We start from the raw sequence: 21,245 nt of genomic DNA, 5'->3' as shown, positions 1-21,245 counted from the left end.
GTGATCAATGCAAAGAAATAGAGGAAAACAATAGAATGGGAAAGACTAGAGATCTCTTTAAGAAAATGAGAGATACCAAGGGAACATTTCATGCAAAAATGGGCACAATAAAGGACAGAAATGGTATGGACCTAACAGAAGCATAAGTTATTAAGAAGAGGTGGAAACAATACACAGAACTATACAAAAAAAGAGCTTCATGACCCAGATAACCATGATGGTGTGATCAATGACCTAGAACCAGACACCCTGGAATTCGAAGTCAAGTGGGCCTTAGGAAGCATCACTACAAACAAAGCTACTGGAGGCGATGGAATTTCAGTTGAGCTATTTCAAATCCTAAAAGATGATGCTGTGAAAGTGCCACACTCAATATGCCAGCAAATTTGGAAAACTCAGCAGTGGCCACAGGACTGGAAAAGGTCACTTTTCAATCCAATCCCAAAGAAAGGCAATGCCAAAGAATGTTCAAACTACTGCACAATTGCACTCATTTCACACGCTAGCAAAGTAATGCTCAAAATTCTCTCCAAGCCATGCTTCAACAGTATGTGAACCATGAAATTCCAGATGTTCAACCTGGATTTAGAAAAGGCAGAGGAGCCAGAGATCATATTGCCAACATCCGATGGATCATCAAAAAAGCAAGAGAGTTCCAGAAAAACATCTGCTTTATTGACTACATCAAAGCCTTTGTCTGTGTGGATCACAACAGACTGTGGAAAATTCTTAAAGAGATGGGAATATCAGACCATCTTACCTGCCTCCTGAGAAATCTGTATGCAGGTCAAGAAGCAATAGTTAGAACTAGACACAGAACAACAGACTGGTTCCAAATCAAGAAAGGAGTACGTCAAGGCTGTATATTGTCACCCTGCTGATTTAACTTATATGCAAAGTACATCATGAGAAATGCTGGGCTGGATGAAGGACAAGCTGGAATCAAGAATGCTGGGAGAAATATCAATAATCTCAGATATGCAGATGACACCACCCTTATGGCAGAAAGTGAAGAACTAAAGAGTCTCTTGATGAAAGTGAAAGAGGAGAGTGAAAAAGTTGGCTTAAAACTCAATATTCAGAAAACTAAGATCATAACTTCCAGTCCCATCACTTCATGGAAGATAGATGGGGAAACAATGGAAACAGTGACAGACTTCATTTTGAGGGGTTCCAAAATCACTGATGGTGACTGCAGCCATGAAATTAAAAGATGTTTGCTCCTTGGAAGAAAAACTATGACCAACTTAGACAGCATATTAAGAAGCTGAGATATTACTCTGCCAACAAAGGTCTGTCTAATCAGAGCTATGGTTTTTCCAGTAGTCATGTATGGATGTGAGAGTTGGATTATAAAGAAAGCTGAGTGCCGAAGAATTGATGCTTTTGAACTGTGGTGTTGGAGAAGACTCTTGAGAGTCCCTTGGACTGCAAGGAGATCCAACCAATCCATCCTAAAGGAAATCAGTCCTGAATATTCATTGGAAGGACTGATGCTGAAGCTGAAACTCTAATACTCTGGCCACCTGATGCAAAGAACTGACTCAATGGAAAAGACCCTGATGCTGGGAAAGATTGAAGGGAGGAGGGGAAGGGGGTGACAGAGAATGAGATGGTTGGATGGCATCACTGACCCAATGGACATGAGTTTGAGCAAGCTCCGCGAATTGATGATGGACAGGGAAGCCTGGAGTGCTGCAGTCCATGGGGTCACAAAGAGTCTTACACGACTGAGCGACTGAACTGAACTGAACTGAAAATGTGTTATAAATCAATACATACAAAGGGATACATTCAGCAATAAAAGGGAATGAAGTACTGATCTGTCCACATGGATGAACTTTGAAAACATGCTCAGTGAAAGAAGCCATCACAAGGCCTTCATAATGTATGATTCCATTTATATGAAACATCCACAAGAGGCACACCTAGAGACACACAGGACTAGAGGCTGCCTAGGACTGGGGGTGGGAGGAGGAGGGGTATGGGGTTTCTTTCTTGGATAGAAAAAATATTTTAAAGTTGACTGTGGTGTGTACACAACTCTGTGACTATACCATTTAATTGTGTACTTTAAATGGGTATATTGTGTGGTGCGTGAATTATATCTCAATAATGATGTTAAACAAACAAACATAGAAAGCTGACAAAGAACTGTGGGTGTTGTTCAAAAGATTCTCTGATCCAAATGTGAGGGAAGTTCTCCGTGCCCATTCCCTTTTTTTATAATATATCCAACCACCCACTTTTAACTTTCTACTTATTCAGGTGTTAGATGAGAAGAAAACCTGAATTAAGTCAGAGCAGGAAACCCATTTCTTATTTACTTTCTAAAGGCATATAAAGTTCAAGGAGAAGGCTGAAGAGAGGGCAGCAAAGTGACAATGACTAACAGAAAAAGGGGCAGTAACCAGAGACAAGGGTAACAGATAAGCAGGCTTGCTAGGAAAGAATGTAAGGCTTTTGCCAAGATCAGAAAGACTACACTTTAGAAGCAAGTTCAGAGGTAAAAGTGGGAGAAGTGTTTCAAAACAAGAAATAAACGGTTTAATAAGAAAGAAGGGGAATAAAGAGGTGTTCTTTTTACTACTTTTAGTAAAAAAAAAAAAAAAAAAAACCCACAAAATACAAAAAATATATATAAATAATGTGTAAAGCTTAAAGATCAAAATAAAAAGCATACCAAGAAATAGAATATTATCAATACCCTAGAAGCCACCTGTTTACTCCTCTCTATCCTTCTTCTTCCTTCCGACCCACAAAGTAACAACTACTTTAAATATTATTACTAATTTCCTTGCCTTTTTTTTTTCATTATTCCTAATACCTACTTATCTATGTCTAAGCCAGGGGCCAAATCCGACCCTCCATCTGTTTGTGTACAGTGTGGGAGCTAAGAACAGTTTTGAACACTTATGTGTATGAACACGTATGATCGATTTTGAACCCCAATTCAGCAAACACTATTTCGCTATTATAAATTGAACTGTATTCACCAAAATACAATTGTACCTCCCTGTCATAGATTGAATTTTATCTACCAAAGTGTTAGGGTATTTTGAAGTCCTAACCTCCAGCATCCCCTAATGAGACCTTATTTGGAAACAGGGTTGCTGCAGATGTAATCAGTTACAATGAGGTCATACAGGAGTAGGAAGAAAAGAAAGTGAAGTCGCTCAGTCATGTCCAACTTTTGGCAGCCCCATGGACTGTAGCCCACCAGGCTCCTCCATCCACGGAATTTTCTAGGCAAGAGTACCGGAGTGGGTTGCCATTTCCTTTTCCAGGGGATCTTCCCAACCCAGGGATTGAACCCAGGTCTCCCACATTGCGGGCAGACGCTTTACCGTCTGACAGTAGGTGGATCCTTACTTCAGTTTGACTGTGCCTTTGGAAGAGGAAGAAAGACTACATACAGACAGACACACAGGGAGGACACCGTGTGACGACAGAAGTGGAGAGTGGAGTAAAGCAGCCACCAACTAAGAATGCCAAGGACTGCCGATGATAACCAGAGCTAGGGAGAGGCAAGTAAGGGTTCTGCTCATAATTTCAGAGGGAACACTAGCATTGCTAGGGCACTGCTAACACCTGGACTTCAGACTTCAAGTCTTCAGAACTTAAATCTCCATTTGAAGCCACTCAATCGGTGGTCTTTTGTTATGGCAGCCCTAGGAAATAAACACATTCTTTCTTCCCCTCAAAAAAGAATTTCATTTTTGTTGTTGCTGTTTGTTGTTTTAGTTGCTAAGTCATATCTGACTCTTTTGCGCCCCCATAGACTTCAGCGCACCAGACTCCGCAGTTCATGGGGTTTTCCAGGCAAGAATACTGGAGTGGGCTGCCATTTTCTACTCCAGGGGATCTTCCTGACACAGAGATGGAACCTACATCTCCTGCACTGGCAGGTGGATTCTTTACCAGGGAGGAATAAAGGGAGCCACCAGGGAAGCCCAAGAATACTGGTGTGGGTATCTTCCTGATGCAGAAATTGAACCCGGGTCTCCTGCATTTCAAGTGGATTCTTTACCAGCTGAGCTACCAGGGAAGCCCTTCATACAGTATATGCCATTCTATAGTTTGCTTATTTCACAAAACATGGAGACATATCCATACTGGTGTAAACAGTTACACTTACTTTATTTAATATACAATATTTTGCATATGAGCATGTCCATGGGGTCGCAGAGTCAGACACGACTGAGTGACTGAACTGAACCGATACTATTAGGTATTTAGTCATTCTACTGTTTATGGACCTTGAGGAGGGTTTCCAGGTTTTTTTTTTTTTTTCCTATTATGAACAATGGTGCTAAAAGAATCTTGTACACTTCTTCCAGTCACGTGTACAAGAGTTTCTCCAGGGCATATGCCGACCGATGACCTACATTTTCCCCGACATGGACAACCAACAGTTCCAGTCTGAAAGCCTGTCTTTCCCACAGATCTTGAATGCCAGCTTTGTCACAGACTGAGTCTCCAGAAACAAACAGATCTATTTCTAGGCTCTGTCTTCTGTTTAATTTGGTTAAATGGATTGCACTATCTTAACAGCTTTCTTGGCTATACTTGGATCTTTGCTTTTCCACATATTAGAAATTAGCTTATTTAACTGCACATGCAAAATCAGTTGGGATTTTGATAGAATTCAATGGACAGAGGAGCCTGGAGGGCTACAGTCCATGGGGTCACAAATAGACACAACTGAGCGACTAAGCACACAGCACAACAATGTGAGAAGAACCACCAGCTTTAAGACATTGAGTGCTCCAGTCCATGAACACGGTATTACTCTCTATTTCACACCCGGAACCACAGGATGTCCCTCTGTAATCAAAGGTAATATTCTGACCATCCAATCATGGTGGTATCAGATTTTCCCATTATTTAATTACTCTAGTTTCCCTCGCAATCAATGCAAAGTTACTTAAAGACCATTTTTTATTATAGAATTTTCAAATATTTTCAAAAATACAAAAATACTGTAATAAGTATCCATGTTTATTTAACAATTCAACAACAATCACAATTTTGAAAATAATTATCAGAAAGCAAACCTCAAAAGTCATTTAATTTCACTTACAAACATTTCAGTATGTACCTCCAACTTTTATATAATAATGTCATTATCACAACCAAGAAAAGTAACAGTAATTCCTCAAAATCAACTAGTACCTATCCTTATGCAAAGTTTCACAACTCTCTCAAAAATATCTTTTTACAGTGGGTTTGATCAAATCAGGATCCTGTAAGGACTTTACATTGCATTAATTTGTTACAGACACACCTTGAGAGAGTGCAAGTTCAATTCCAGACCACCACAATAAAGTGAATATTGAAATAAAGTGAGTCACACAAACTTTGGTTTCCTAGTATATAAAAGTTACATTTACATTGTGGTCTTTTAAATATGCTATAGTATGCTATAGTACTATGTCTTAAAAAAATGTGCATATTTTAATTTAAAACTATTTTATTGCTAAAAAATGCTAACCACCATCTGACAAAGCAGGGTTCCCACAAACTTTCAGTTTGTAAAACACAAAATATCTGCAAAGGGCAATAAAGGTACAGCACAAATAAAATGAGGTATGCCTGTACATCTTTTGAGTCTCTTATAATCTATAACAGATTTTAGGTTTTCTTTATGCCATTTATTTGCTGAAGAATATAGATCTGTAGAACAACCCATATTCTGGATTTTGAACTTCTCATTTTTATAGCCATTGTACTGTACTTGCTGGCTGTTACTTGTGCGTGTGAGTGCATGCTAAGTTGCTTCAGTCGTGTCCTACTCTTTGCAACCCCATGGACTGTAGCCCACCAGGCTCCTCTGTCCATGTGATTCTCCAGGCAAGAACACCTGCAGTGGGTTGCCTACCCTCCTCCAGGGGATCTTCCTGACTCAGGGATGGAACCGGAGTCTCTTACTTCTTTACCACTAGCGCCACCTGGGAAGCCCTTTTGCTTGTGTGCAGAAATCTAATTTTTATCATTGACTTTTGTATCCTGACCGTGTATCAGACTCTTATTAAATCTAGTAATTTAGTTGTACATTATTTTGATTTTCCACTTAGATAATCATATCATCTGCAAATAATGACAGCATTATTTCTTTCATTTCAAGCCAAATATTTTTTCTTTCTTTCTCCTGCCTTATTTACTAAAGAAAGAAAAAAAAATGTTTCCAGATGGAAGGTCAGAGCTACAGGAAGAAATAAAAGCCAAAGATAAATTAAGTGCAGAAATCTAAAAAAAGTTTTTATACTGCTAATTAGTAATAATATAAATGATATAATAAATAATAACATTTAGAGGTTAAAATAGAATTAAAATATATTATTACAATAACAAAAGTTAAACTGGAATGACTTAAGTTCAACTTTTCTAGATCCTTGTATTGTTTGGGGGAATGATAGGATTTTATGTACTTCAGACACTGGTAAGTTATATACACCTTTAAACTGTTTATGTTAAACATGATAAATACAAATTCCAGGTCTTAACAGTTTTTGTGACAAGAATGGGATTCTAACAAAGACATGGCTTTCTAACAGAAAAAGGACAAGAAGTCCGTAAGACGGGTTGTAAAATGAAAGTTGCTCAGTTGTGTCCAACTCTTTGCGACCCCGAGGACTACACAGTCCATGGAATTCTCCAGGCCAGAGTACTGGAGTGGGCAGCCTTTCCCCTCCCTTCTCCAAAGGATCTTCCCAATCCAGGGATTGAATCCAGGTCTCCTGCATTGCAGGCAGATTCTTTACCAGCTGAGCCACAATGGAAGCCCAAGAATACTGGATTGGGTAGCCTATGCTTTCTCCAGCAGATCTTCCTGACCCAGGAATTGAACCTGCATTGTAGGTGGATTCTTCACCAACTGAGCAATCAAGGAAAGACAGGTTAGAGAAGAGAAGAAGACTCCAGGAACACACTCTCACTCGTGGCAGAGGGAAGGGTAAGGATCACTAGTTCTTCTGCTAAAGAATCAGACCAAGAAGAGGTGGTATATTAATATTTATTAATTTTATTAATATTTATTAATACTGTAAGATGCAACAGTATTCAAATTAGTACACTAATACAACTATCAATAATAAATCTACCAAGTACAGTTTAAGATTTCTCTGTACTCTCTTGTCCTTAGAGCAGATGTCTCTAAAGGTATACAAATTACTATGTTAAAATTATTTGAATTATTTTTCTATGTATATTTATGTGAAAAGCTTGATATACAGTTAAGGTCCTCTGTTTATGATGACAGTCCACTTTAGTTTATCACTTTCCCCTCATCTTTGATGAGGGATACTATAAAACCTATACTTGATTTAAAAGTCAAATCTGGAAATTCCCTGGTCGTCCAGTGCTTAGGACTCCTGTGCTTTCACTGCCAAGGGCCTGGGTTCCATCCCTGGTTGGGGGAACTAAGATCCCACAAGCTGCACTGTGTGGCCAATAAAAAAGTCAAACCTTATAAATGTGTGTATTGAAAGAAGTTCAATCCTTTGTCTATAGATTCCTTATTTTCCACTTACCCTTATTATATTTCCTTTTTTAAAAATATGCAGACACACACATATATATAAAACATATCCTGTGTGTATGTGTAATTTTCCCTTCCTTTTTATACAAAAGGTAGTATACATAGTGTTAAAGTAATTTTTAAATGTAAGTATTTAGATGAAAATGTCCCAATTATTGCTTTAAAAAGCCCTATCCATAGCAGATACAAACTATTACATATAGGAAGGATAAACAACAAGGGCCTACTGTGTAGCACAGGGAATTGTATTCAATATCCTGTGATAAACCATAATGGAAAAGAATATGAAAAAGTAAAAGTGAAAGTGAAGTCACTCAGTCGTGTCCGACTCTTTGCGACCCTGTGGACGGTAGCCCTTCAGGCTCCTCTGTCCATGGGATTCTCCAGGCAAGAATACTGGAGTGGGTTGCCATTTCCTTCTCCAGGGGATCTTCCCAACCCAGGGATCGAACCCGGGTCTCCTGCATTGCAGGCAGATGCTTTATCCTCTGAGCCACCAGGGAAGGGAAGCCCCATCCAATGATGGGGGTAGGTTAAATAAATAGAACATTAAAAGTGAGAAGGATCTAAATGTACTGAAAATATGTCCCAAGACATATTAAATGACAGGTAAAAATAGCAAGATGTAAAACGGGGCTTTGCTACTATTTTGTAAAGTGGGGAGTGTGTTTGTACGTGTTTAGGATTGTGTACCCAAATATGTTTATAAATACACAGAGTACCTTTGGAAACCCACCAGAGAGTAAGTAGGGGATTGAAAGTTAAGAATAAGGAAACTCACCGTTCTGAGGTGTTTAAGTCTTTTGGCCACGTGCCTGTATGTTTCAAGCTAACTTCAGAACGAACATGTCACTCAGCTCAAAACATCCATACAGTACATAAACGGAAAACAGAATGGGATGGGAGGAGGGTACAGAGTTTACTTCTCAAGTCGAAAAAGTTCTGGAAACTGGTTGCACAACAGTGCAAACATATTTAACACTACTTAACTGTACACTTAAAAACGGTGACGATGGCAAACCTTATGTGTATTTTAGCACAACTTAGTATCATCTCAAAGTAAAAAAAAAAAAAAAGCCTCGCCAAAGACACTCATCCTTTAAGGTTAGCTTAGTTTGTTACTAACTTGAAATCCCTTTTTAAACACCCCTTATTTTCTCCTTCCAGAACCTCAGATATGCAGATGACACCACTCTTATGGCAGAAAGTGAAGAGGAACTCAAAAGCCTCTTGATGAAAGTGAAAGTGGAGAGTGAAAAAGTTGGCTTAAAGCTCAACTTTCAGAAAACGAAGATCATGGCGTCTGGTCCTATCACTTCATGGGAAATAGATGGGGAAACAGTGGAAACAGTGTCAGACTTTATTTTTCTGGGCTCCAAAATCACTGCAGATGGTGACTGCAGTCATAAAATTAAAAGACACTTACTTCTTGGAAGGAAAGTTATGACCAACCTAGATAGCATATTCAAAAGCAGAGACATTACTTTGCCAACAAAGGTCTGTCTAGTCAAGGCTATAGTTTTTCCAGTGGTCATGTATGGATGTGAGAGTTGGACTGTGAAGAAGGCTGAGTGCCGAAGGATTGGTGCTTTTGAACTGTGGTGTTGGAGAAGACTCTTGAGAGTCCCTTGGACTGCAAGGAGATCCATCCAGTCCATTCTGAAGGAGATCAGCCCTGGGATTTCTTTGGAAGGAATGATGCTAAAGCTGAAACTCCAGTACTTTGGCCACCTCATGTGAAGAGTTGACTCATTGGAAAAGAGTCTGATGCTGGGAGGGATTGGGGGCAGGAGGAGAAGGGGACGACAGAGGATGAGATGGCTGGATGGCATCACTGACTGGATGGACGTGAGTCTGAGTGAACTCCAGGAGTTGGTGATGGACAGGCAGGCCTGGCGTGCTGCGATTTATGGGGTCGCAAAGAGTCAGACACGACTGAGCCACTGAACTGAACTGAACTGAACAAGTGGGGGACTCATTAAGTGCACAAGAGTTTCGGTGACCTTTCACCCAGAACTCGAGACTTCCAGCAGGACACGCAGCTGTATGTCTAAACCCAAAGTTGGGACCCTCTCCAGAGGCGGCGGGATACCTCACTTGGGATCCTTTATCTGTGAGATGTTAACACGACTGACACCCTGAAGTACATACCTCTTCGCTACTTTTCACCAGTTACCGCAGGTTAGAGGAACACTGCATCCAGGGCCAAACAGCGTTCCAGATCGCTCCGAGCAGTATCATTAATCCTCCCACATGAAAAAGAATGTTCATATCCTTTTCCATTATGGTTTTGAGAGAGTCAGTTCCTAGGCAGGTTGATAAGAAGTCCGGGGTTCCCCAAGGAGAGAGGGGTCTGGGGTTCTTGAGGAGGAGAAAAGGACAAACTTTTTTTTTCCCTCTACATTTCTTAGTCTTAATCACATAAAATGTTTGTTTGTTTTTTTTTTTTTCCTTTAAGCCCAGAACTGATGATAACACAACAAACAACTCAGTTTCAACTTTGTACTAGGGATTATATAACAACAAAGTATCCTGCTTGAGGACAGTTTCTCCTTCCTGAAAACCTTCCTATTAACCCTGATATTTTAGAATGTATATTATGGGAGTGGGTCTGGTAGGATCTTTCTATTGTTAAATTCTAATCTGTTATCCTAAAATGTAAATTGTGGGAGTGGGTCTGGTAAAAATTTTACAACCTTGAGACATTCTTTTGATTTACTGTAATAACTAATTTAAAAAGTATATAACTCCCTTGCTAACACTAGCAAAGGGAGGCATTCTCCGACCCCTTCTGATGTCTATGTCAGAAGCTTTGTCTGTCTCTTTTCTTACTTTAATAAAACTCCGCCACACAAAAGCTCTTCAGTGATCAAGCCTGATCCCTGGTCCCAAAGCTAACTCTTCTTCAGAGATCACGAATCCGACATTGTTCCCCATAAGCTATCAGTTTATATATATACATATATATGTTTGTGGGTTTCCCTGGTGGCTCAGACGGTAAAGAATCTGTCTACAATGCAGGATACTTGGTTCTATCCCTGGGTCGGGAAGATCCCCTGGCGAAGGGAATGGTTGCCTGGAGAATTCCACGGACAGAGGAGCCTGGTGGGCTACAGTCCATAGGTTTGCAAAGAATCGTATACAACTGAGCAACTAACACACACATATATGTTAGTGTGTGTGTACATATATATGTATAATTGACTCACTTTGCCATACAGCAGGAATTAACACAACATTGTAAATTAGCTATACTTTAATAAAATAAATTTAAGAAAAAAAAAAAAAGCTCTACTCCTTTGCCTTTGGTCCACTTGGATTGATTCCCAGTAGGATGAAGGGTATTTTCACGCTGAAGGTCTCAGGCATTGGCACAAACAAGGGCAAAGTCCGCTTTCCTCTTAACCTGAAAACCACTGGGTCTATACCTCCATTTCTAAAGCATCAGAACCAGAGTATAGAAGGTGAGAAAGCAAAAAGATTCCAAATTCCTCATTACTACTGGTAGATGACTAAAACTTGCTAATGCAGAGTTAGCACTACAACATACCAAAATTCCCTAGTACCTCAAAATCATGGTAAATGTGATGAATCTTTAACTATTTAAAGAAAAAAAACAATCACTTCAAAAAACACTATACAAGTTAAAGTTCATTTAGAAAAATAAACATCTGAAAGTAACAAAGAAAATTCTGAAAAAAAAAATCCAGATGAGGCAGTAACTAGCCTTCCAAGATACTAAAACACTTTATAAAATTAGAGTAATTAACATAATTTAGCACTGGTACATGAACAGATAGACCAAAGTAATAGAATAAAAAAGATCCCTATACATACAAGAATTCAGAGGTGGAATTTTTAACAGAAAGAACAAATAGTCAGTAAATGGTGCTGGAAAAACTGTACAGCCAGCCATCTGAACCAAAATGAAGTGGGTTTCCTAACTCACTTGCTATGCTGAAATCTGAGTTGGTGGGGAGGGGGGCAGGGGAAGCCCACAAAAATTCCAGAAGAATACTTATAAATTAAAAAAATCTTTGTTTAAGATGGCCTTTTATAGCTTTGTCACAAAAACACAAAAGTCTTAAAAGATAACTTGATTATCATTGATAACTCTGATTCAATAAAACCACATGGTTCTGCATGATAAACAAATAGCATCATCAAACTCAAGATGCAACGAAAAAACACTGAGAAAAATTTTCTAACATGTATGATATAGAACAAATTACTTTTCAGTAGAGAGATCTCAGAGATCAATCAAAAGCCTAACTGTGTAAGCCAGGCAAAGGGAAAGATACACAGATGGTTTTAAACCAGGATTTCTCAATCTCTACACTATTGACGTTTTGGACAAGATAATTCTTTACTGTAGAGGGCTCTCCTGTGCCTTATAAGATGTTTGCCAGCATCCCTGGACCCCCCATTAGATGCCAGTAGCACCCCACTAAATTGTGACAATAAAATGTGTTCCCAGATATTGCCTAATGTCCTATGGGAATCAAAAATACTCCTCAACAAGAACTGCTGCTTTAAACATATAAAAAGATCTGCTTCCTCACTCTTTGGTGCAGATTTTAACTATAATGAGGTGCCATTTTTTTCTCTAGTTAGATTTTTATTATCAAAACAAGTATTTTTTTTAATCAGACATTTTGCTGTTTACCAGTATATTGGGTTAGGAAATCGCATTAATTCTTTTCAGCGTGCAACCTCTTTGGAGAGCTTTTGGTATTAACTATGACCTGCCTCTTGAGAAATCTGTATGAAGGTCAGGAAGGAACAGTTAGAACTGGACATGGAACAACAGACTGGTTCCAAATAAGAAAAGGAGTATGTCAAGGCTGTATATTGTCACCCTGCTTATTTAACTTCTGGACTGGAAGAAGCACAAGCTGGAATCAAGATTGCCGGGAGAAATATCAATAACCTCAGATATGCAGATGACACCACCCTTACGGCAGAAAGTGAAGAGGAACTTAAAAGCCTCTTGATGAAAGTGAAAGTGGAGAGTGAAAAAGTTGGCTTAAAGCTCAACATTCAGAAAATGAAGATCATGGCATCCGGTCCCATCACTTCATGGGAAATAGATGGGGAGACAGTGGAAACAGTGTCAGACTTTATTTTTGGGGGCCTCCAAAATCACTGCAGATGGTGACTGCAGTCATGAAATTAAGAAACGCTTACTTCTTGGAAGGAAAGTTATGACCAACCTAAATAGTATATTCAAAAGCAGAGACATTACTTTGTCAACAAAGGTTCGTCTAGTCAAGGCTATGGTTTTTCCTGTGGTCATGTATGGATGTGAGAGTTGGACTGTGAGGAAGGCTGAGCGCCGAAGAATTGATGCTTTTGAACTGTGGTGTTGGAGAAGACTCTTCAGAGTCCCTTGGACTGCAAAGAGATCCAATCAGTCCATTATGAAGGAGATCAGCCCTGGGATTTCTTTGGAAGGAATAATGCTAATGCTGAAACTCCAGTACTTTGGCCACCTCATGTGAAGAGTTGACTCATTGGAAAAGAGTCTGATGCTGGGAGGGATTGGGGGCAGGAGGAGAAGGGGACGACAGAGGATGAGATGGCTGGATGGCATCACTGACTCGATGGATGTGAGTCTGAGTGAACTCTGGGAGTTGGTGATGGACAGGGAGGCCTGGCATGCTGCGATTTATGGGGTCGCAAAGAGTGGGACAAGACTGAGCGACTGAACTGAACTGAACTGATCAAATTTGAAATGCTTACATTCTTTGCTCCAGCAGCTTCATTGCCAAGAATTTATTATGTGGATACACTCAAATATGTGAAAAACAAGATATGTGAATATGTGAATACAAGGATAATCATGGCAGCAAAGATGGAGTAACAGAAGACTAGAAATGATCTCGGAGAAGGCAATGGCACCCCACTCCAGTACTCTTGCCTGGAAAATCTCATGGACGGAGGAGCCTGGTAGGCTGCAATCCATGGGGTCGCTGGGAGTTCAACAGGACTGAGCGACTTCACTTTCACTTTTCACTCTCATGCATTGGAGAAGGAAATGGCAACCCACTCCAGTGTTCTTGCCTGGAGAATCCCAGAGATGGGGGAGCCTGGTGGGCTGCTGTCTATGGGGTCACACAGAGTAGGACATGACTGAAGCAGAAATGATCCGGTATCCAATGATGAAAATGAAAGTGAAAGTGAAGTCACTCAGTCGTGTCCGACTCTTTGCGACCCTGTGGATGGTAGCCCTTCAGGCTCCTCTGTCCATGGGATTCTCCAGGCAAGAATACTGGAGTGGGTTGCCATTTCCTTCTCCAGGGGATCTTCCCAACCCAGGGATCGAACCCGGGTCTCCTGCATTGCAGGCAGATGCTTTATCCTCTGAGCCACCAGGGAAGGGAAGCCCCATCCAATGATGGGGGTAGGTTAAATAAATAGAACATTAAAAGTGAGAAGGATCTAAATGTACTGAAAATATGTCCCAAGACATATTAAATGACAGGTAAAAATAGCAAGATGTAAAACGGGGCTTTGCTACTATTTTGTAAAGTGGGGAGTGTGTTTGTACGTGTTTAGGATTGTGTACCCAAATATGTTTATAAATACACAGAGTACCTTTGGAAACCCACCAGAGAGTAAGTAGGGGATTGAAAGTTAAGAATAAGGAAACTCACCGTTCTGAGGTGTTTAAGTCTTTTGGCCACGTGCCTGTATGTTTCAAGCTAACTTCAGAACGAACATGTCACTCAGCTCAAAACATCCATACAGTACATAAACGGAAAACAGAATGGGATGGGAGGAGGGTACAGAGTTTACTTCTCAAGTCGAAAAAGTTCTGGAAACTGGTTGCACAACAGTGCAAACATATTTAACACTACTTAACTGTACACTTAAAAACGGTGACGATGGCAAACCTTATGTGTATTTTAGCACAACTTAGTATCATCTCAAAGTAAAAAAAAAAAAAAGCCTCGCCAAAGACACTCATCCTTTAAGGTTAGCTTAGTTTGTTACTAACTTGAAATCCCTTTTTAAACACCCCTTATTTTCTCCTTCCAGAACCTCAGATATGCAGATGACACCACTCTTATGGCAGAAAGTGAAGAGGAACTCAAAAGCCTCTTGATGAAAGTGAAAGTGGAGAGTGAAAAAGTTGGCTTAAAGCTCAACTTTCAGAAAACGAAGATCATGGCGTCTGGTCCTATCACTTCATGGGAAATAGATGGGGAAACAGTGGAAACAGTGTCAGACTTTATTTTTCTGGGCTCCAAAATCACTGCAGATGGTGACTGCAGTCATAAAATTAAAAGACACTTACTTCTTGGAAGGAAAGTTATGACCAACCTAGATAGCATATTCAAAAGCAGAGACATTACTTTGCCAACAAAGGTCTGTCTAGTCAAGGCTATAGTTTTTCCAGTGGTCATGTATGGATGTGAGAGTTGGACTGTGAAGAAGGCTGAGTGCCGAAGGATTGGTGCTTTTGAACTGTGGTGTTGGAGAAGACTCTTGAGAGTCCCTTGGACTGCAAGGAGATCCATCCAGTCCATTCTGAAGGAGATCAGCCCTGGGATTTCTTTGGAAGGAATGATGCTAAAGCTGAAACTCCAGTACTTTGGCCACCTCATGTGAAGAGTTGACTCATTGGAAAAGAGTCTGATGCTGGGAGGGATTGGGGGCAGGAGGAGAAGGGGACGACAGAGGATGAGATGGCTGGATGGCATCACTGACTGGATGGACGTGAGTCTGAGTGAACTCCAGGAGTTGGTGATGGACAGGCAGGCCTGGCGTGCTGCGATTTATGGGGTCGCAAAGAGTCAGACACGACTGAGCCACTGAACTGAACTGAACTGAACAAGTGGGGGACTCATTAAGTGCACAAGAGTTTCGGTGACCTTTCACCCAGAACTCGAGACTTCCAGCAGGACACGCAGCTGTATGTCTAAACCCAAAGTTGGGACCCTCTCCAGAGGCGGCGGGATACCTCACTTGGGATCCTTTATCTGTGAGATGTTAACACGACTGACACCCTGAAGTACATACCTCTTCGCTACTTTTCACCAGTTACCGCAGGTTAGAGGAACACTGCATCCAGGGCCAAACAGCGTTCCAGATCGCTCCGAGCAGTATCATTAATCCTCCCACATGAAAAAGAATGTTCATATCCTTTTCCATTATGGTTTTGAGAGAGTCAGTTCCTAGGCAGGTTGATAAGAAGTCCGGGGTTCCCCAAGGAGAGAGGGGTCTGGGGTTCTTGAGGAGGAGAAAAGGACAAACTTTTTTTTTCCCTCTACATTTCTTAGTCTTAATCACATAAAATGTTTGTTTGTTTTTTTTTTTTTTTCCTTTAAGCCCAGAACTGATGATAACACAACAAACAACTCAGTTTCAACTTTGTACTAGGGATTATATAACAACAAAGTATCCTGCTTGAGGACAGTTTCTCCTTCCTGAAAACCTTCCTATTAACCCTGATATTTTAGAATGTATATTATGGGAGTGGGTCTGGTAGGATCTTTCTATTGTTAAATTCTAATCTGTTATCCTAAAATGTAAATTGTGGGAGTGGGTCTGGTAAAAATTTTACAACCTTGAGACATTCTTTTGATTTACTGTAATAACTAATTTAAAAAGTATATAACTCCCTTGCTAACACTAGCAAAGGGAGGCATTCTCCGACCCCTTCTGATGTCTATGTCAGAAGCTTTGTCTGTCTCTTTTCTTACTTTAATAAAACTCCGCCACACAAAAGCTCTTCAGTGATCAAGCCTGATCCCTGGTCCCAAAGCTAACTCTTCTTCAGAGATCACGAATCCGACATTGTTCCCCATAAGCTATCAGTTTATATATATACATATATATGTTTGTGGGTTTCCCTGGTGGCTCAGACGGTAAAGAATCTGTCTACAATGCAGGATACTTGGTTCTATCCCTGGGTCGGGAAGATCCCCTGGCGAAGGGAATGGTTGCCTGGAGAATTCCACGGACAGAGGAGCCTGGTGGGCTACAGTCCATAGGTTTGCAAAGAATCGTATACAACTGAGCAACTAACACACACATATATGTTAGTGTGTGTGTACATATATATGTATAATTGACTCACTTTGCCATACAGCAGGAATTAACACAACATTGTAAATTAGCTATACTTTAATAAAATAAATTTAAGAAAAAAAAAAAAAAGCTCTACTCCTTTGCCTTTGGTCCACTTGGATTGATTCCCAGTAGGATGAAGGGTATTTTCACGCTGAAGGTCTCAGGCATTGGCACAAACAAGGGCAAAGTCCGCTTTCCTCTTAACCTGAAAACCACTGGGTCTATACCTCCATTTCTAAAGCATCAGAACCAGAGTATAGAAGGTGAGAAAGCAAAAAGATTCCAAATTCCTCATTACTACTGGTAGATGACTAAAACTTGCTAATGCAGAGTTAGCACTACAACATACCAAAATTCCCTAGTACCTCAAAATCATGGTAAATGTGATGAATCTTTAACTATTTAAAGAAAAAAAACAATCACTTCAAAAAACACTATACAAGTTAAAGTTCATTTAGAAAAATAAACATCTGAAAGTAACAAAGAAAATTCTGAAAAAAAAAATCCAGATGAGGCAGTAACTAGCCTTCCAAGATACTAAAACACTTTATAAAATTAGAGTAATTAACATAATTTAGCACTGGTACATGAACAGATAGACCAAAGTAATAGAATAAAAAAGATCCCTATACATACAAGAATTCAGAGGTGGAATTTTTAACAGAAAGAACAAATAGTCAGTAAATGGTGCTGGAAAAACTGTACAGCCAGCCATCTGAACCAAAATGAAGTGGGTTTCCTAACTCACTTGCTATGCTGAAATCTGAGTTGGTGGGGAGGGGGCAGGGGAAGCCCACAAAAATTCCAGAAGAATACTTATAAATTAAAAAAATCTTTGTTTAAGATGGCCTTTTATAGCTTTGTCACAAAAACACAAAAGTCTTAAAAGATAACTTGATTATCATTGATAACTCTGATTCAATAAAACCACATGGTTCTGCATGATAAACAAATAGCATCATCAAACTCAAGATGCAACGAAAAAACACTGAGAAAAATTTTCTAACATGTATGATATAGAACAAATTACTTTTCAGTAGAGAGATCTCAGAGATCAATCAAAAGCCTAACTGTGTAAGCCAGGCAAAGGGAAAGATACACAGATGGTTTTAAACCAGGATTTCTCAATCTCTACACTATTGACGTTTTGGACAAGATAATTCTTTACTGTAGAGGGCTCTCCTGTGCCTTATAAGATGTTTGCCAGCATCCCTGGACCCCCCATTAGATGCCAGTAGCACCCCACTAAATTGTGACAATAAAATGTGTTCCCAGATATTGCCTAATGTCCTATGGGAATCAAAAATACTCCTCAACAAGAACTGCTGCTTTAAACATATAAAAAGATCTGCTTCCTCACTCTTTGGTGCAGATTTTAACTATAATGAGGTGCCATTTTTTTCTCTAGTTAGATTTTTATTATCAAAACAAGTATTTTTTTTAATCAGACATTTTGCTGTTTACCAGTATATTGGGTTAGGAAATCGCATTAATTCTTTTCAGCGTGCAACCTCTTTGGAGAGCTTTTGGTATTAACTATGACCTGCCTCTTGAGAAATCTGTATGAAGGTCAGGAAGGAACAGTTAGAACTGGACATGGAACAACAGACTGGTTCCAAATAAGAAAAGGAGTATGTCAAGGCTGTATATTGTCACCCTGCTTATTTAACTTCTGGACTGGAAGAAGCACAAGCTGGAATCAAGATTGCCGGGAGAAATATCAATAACCTCAGATATGCAGATGACACCACCCTTACGGCAGAAAGTGAAGAGGAACTTAAAAGCCTCTTGATGAAAGTGAAAGTGGAGAGTGAAAAAGTTGGCTTAAAGCTCAACATTCAGAAAATGAAGATCATGGCATCCGGTCCCATCACTTCATGGGAAATAGATGGGGAGACAGTGGAAACAGTGTCAGACTTTATTTTTGGGGGCCTCCAAAATCACTGCAGATGGTGACTGCAGTCATGAAATTAAGAAACGCTTACTTCTTGGAAGGAAAGTTATGACCAACCTAAATAGTATATTCAAAAGCAGAGACATTACTTTGTCAACAAAGGTTCGTCTAGTCAAGGCTATGGTTTTTCCTGTGGTCATGTATGGATGTGAGAGTTGGACTGTGAGGAAGGCTGAGCGCCGAAGAATTGATGCTTTTGAACTGTGGTGTTGGAGAAGACTCTTCAGAGTCCCTTGGACTGCAAAGAGATCCAATCAGTCCATTATGAAGGAGATCAGCCCTGGGATTTCTTTGGAAGGAATAATGCTAATGCTGAAACTCCAGTACTTTGGCCACCTCATGTGAAGAGTTGACTCATTGGAAAAGAGTCTGATGCTGGGAGGGATTGGGGGCAGGAGGAGAAGGGGACGACAGAGGATGAGATGGCTGGATGGCATCACTGACTCGATGGATGTGAGTCTGAGTGAACTCTGGGAGTTGGTGATGGACAGGGAGGCCTGGCATGCTGCGATTTATGGGGTCGCAAAGAGTGGGACAAGACTGAGCGACTGAACTGAACTGAACTGATCAAATTTGAAATGCTTACATTCTTTGCTCCAGCAGCTTCATTGCCAAGAATTTATTATGTGGATACACTCAAATATGTGAAAAACAAGATATGTGAATATGTGAATACAAGGATAATCATGGCAGCAAAGATGGAGTAACAGAAGACTAGAAATGATCTCGGAGAAGGCAATGGCACCCCACTCCAGTACTCTTGCCTGGAAAATCTCATGGACGGAGGAGCCTGGTAGGCTGCAATCCATGGGGTCGCTGGGAGTTCAACAGGACTGAGCGACTTCACTTTCACTTTTCACTCTCATGCATTGGAGAAGGAAATGGCAACCCACTCCAGTGTTCTTGCCTGGAGAATCCCAGAGATGGGGGAGCCTGGTGGGCTGCTGTCTATGGGGTCACACAGAGTAGGACATGACTGAAGCAGAAATGATCCGGTATCCAATGATGAAAATGAAAGTGAAAGTGAAGTCACTCAGTCGTGTCCGACTCTTTGCGACCCTGTGGATGGTAGCCCTTCAGGCTCCTCTGTCCATGGGATTCTCCAGGCAAGAATACTGGAGTGGGTTGCCATTTCCTTCTCCAGGGGATCTTCCCAACCCAGGGATCGAACCCGGGTCTCCTGCATTGCAGGCAGATGCTTTATCCTCTGAGCCACCAGGGAAGGGAAGCCCCATCCAATGATGGGGGTAGGTTAAATAAATAGAACATTAAAAGTGAGAAGGATCTAAATGTACTGAAAATATGTCCCAAGACATATTAAATGACAGGTAAAAATAGCAAGATGTAAAACGGGGCTTTGCTACTATTTTGTAAAGTGGGGAGTGTGTTTGTACGTGTTTAGGATTGTGTACCCAAATATGTTTATAAATACACAGAGTACCTTTGGAAACCCACCAGAGAGTAAGTAGGGGATTGAAAGTTAAGAATAAGGAAACTCACCGTTCTGAGGTGTTTAAGTCTTTTGGCCACGTGCCTGTATGTTTCAAGCTAACTTCAGAACGAACATGTCACTCAGCTCAAAACATCCATACAGTACATAAACGGAAAACAGAATGGGATGGGAGGAGGGTACAGAGTTTACTTCTCAAGTCGAAAAAGTTCTGGAAACTGGTTGCACAACAGTGCAAACATATTTAACACTACTTAACTGTACACTTAAAAACGGTGACGATGGCAAACCTTATGTGTATTTTAGCACAACTTAGTATCATCTCAAAGTAAAAAAAAAAAAAAAGCCTCGCCAAAGACACTCATCCTTTAAGGTTAGCTTAGTTTGTTACTAACTTGAAATCCCTTTTTAAACACCCCTTATTTTCTCCTTCCAGAATTGAGAGTTCTGAACAAGTGGGGGACTCATTAAGTGCACAAGAGTTCCGGTGACCTTTCACCCAGAACTCGCTACTTCCAGCAGGACACGCAGCCGTATGTCTAAACCCAAAATTGGGACCCGCCCCAGAGGCAGCGGGATACGTCACTCCGGATCCTTTATGTGTGAGATATTAACACGACTGACACCCTGAAGTACATACCTCTGCGCTACTTTTCACAAGTTACCGCAGGTTAGAGGAACATTGCATTCAGGGCCAAACAGCGTTCCAGATCGCTCCGAGCAGTATCATTAATCCTCCTACCGCCGGGTCAGGGCCACCCAAGCTATCCACTCCGCCTGGCCCGGTTTCCTCCCCCACGGAGCCAAATTATGCTTACCCAGTGTTGGGCAACATGATTGCGGCAGATCGAAGTCAGAGGCGACAACGGACTCAACGAGCGACCACAGAAAGGCTGATTTTCCCCCAGCATTTAGCCCCGCCCCAGACCCCGCCCCTGGGGCCCCGCCCCCGAGCTCTGCGGGGAGGTGCCGGGCGCTCCAAGAGGCGGGAGGTGGCTGAGTGCGCCTGCGCACGCAGTGGGCCTCGGTGGCGCGCGACGCTGGTTTCCTTCGCTCCGCAGCCTGCCCTCTGGAAACAGGCGCTACGCGCAAGCTCTGTGAGAAACAACTCCGCCCCGCCCCTCCTGCGGGGTCTCTACGGTGACAATTGGTCTCCAGCCTGCGCGTCTAGAGGTACTGGGCGCGTCAGCCGCCGAGTACGCCTTTTCCCGGCCTATGAACGT

The 21,245-nt window shown here is 41.0% G+C and overlaps 1 protein-coding gene across 5 annotated transcripts in view; it reads right to left on the bottom strand.

Annotated features, from left to right (window-relative positions):
• HSDL2 (hydroxysteroid dehydrogenase like 2) overlaps nt 1–20,957 on the bottom strand; it is a 68,585-nt gene extending 47,628 nt beyond the window's left edge. The window contains exon 1 of one of the 5 annotated variants that reach the window (XR_009738216.1): nt 20,841–20,951. Coding sequence is in view for 4 of the 5 variants with exons in the window: in XM_061426501.1 (XP_061282485.1) it covers nt 20,841–20,857 (17 nt within the window). In the remaining variant the exon portion in view is untranslated. Of the gene's footprint in view, nt 1–20,840 lie in introns of all 5 variants that reach the window. The other 4 variants (XM_061426501.1, XM_061426503.1, XM_061426505.1 and 1 more) reach the window with 4 other exon arrangements.
• Between the last annotated feature and the right edge of the window lie 288 nt (nt 20,958–21,245).

This window comes from Bos javanicus, chromosome 8 (genome assembly GCF_032452875.1).
Source record: "Bos javanicus breed banteng chromosome 8, ARS-OSU_banteng_1.0, whole genome shotgun sequence".
NCBI classification, from domain to species: domain Eukaryota; kingdom Metazoa; phylum Chordata; class Mammalia; order Artiodactyla; family Bovidae; genus Bos; species Bos javanicus.
The sequence above is the reverse complement of the archived record's forward strand: the minus strand, read 5'-3'. Positions and strand labels throughout refer to the sequence as shown.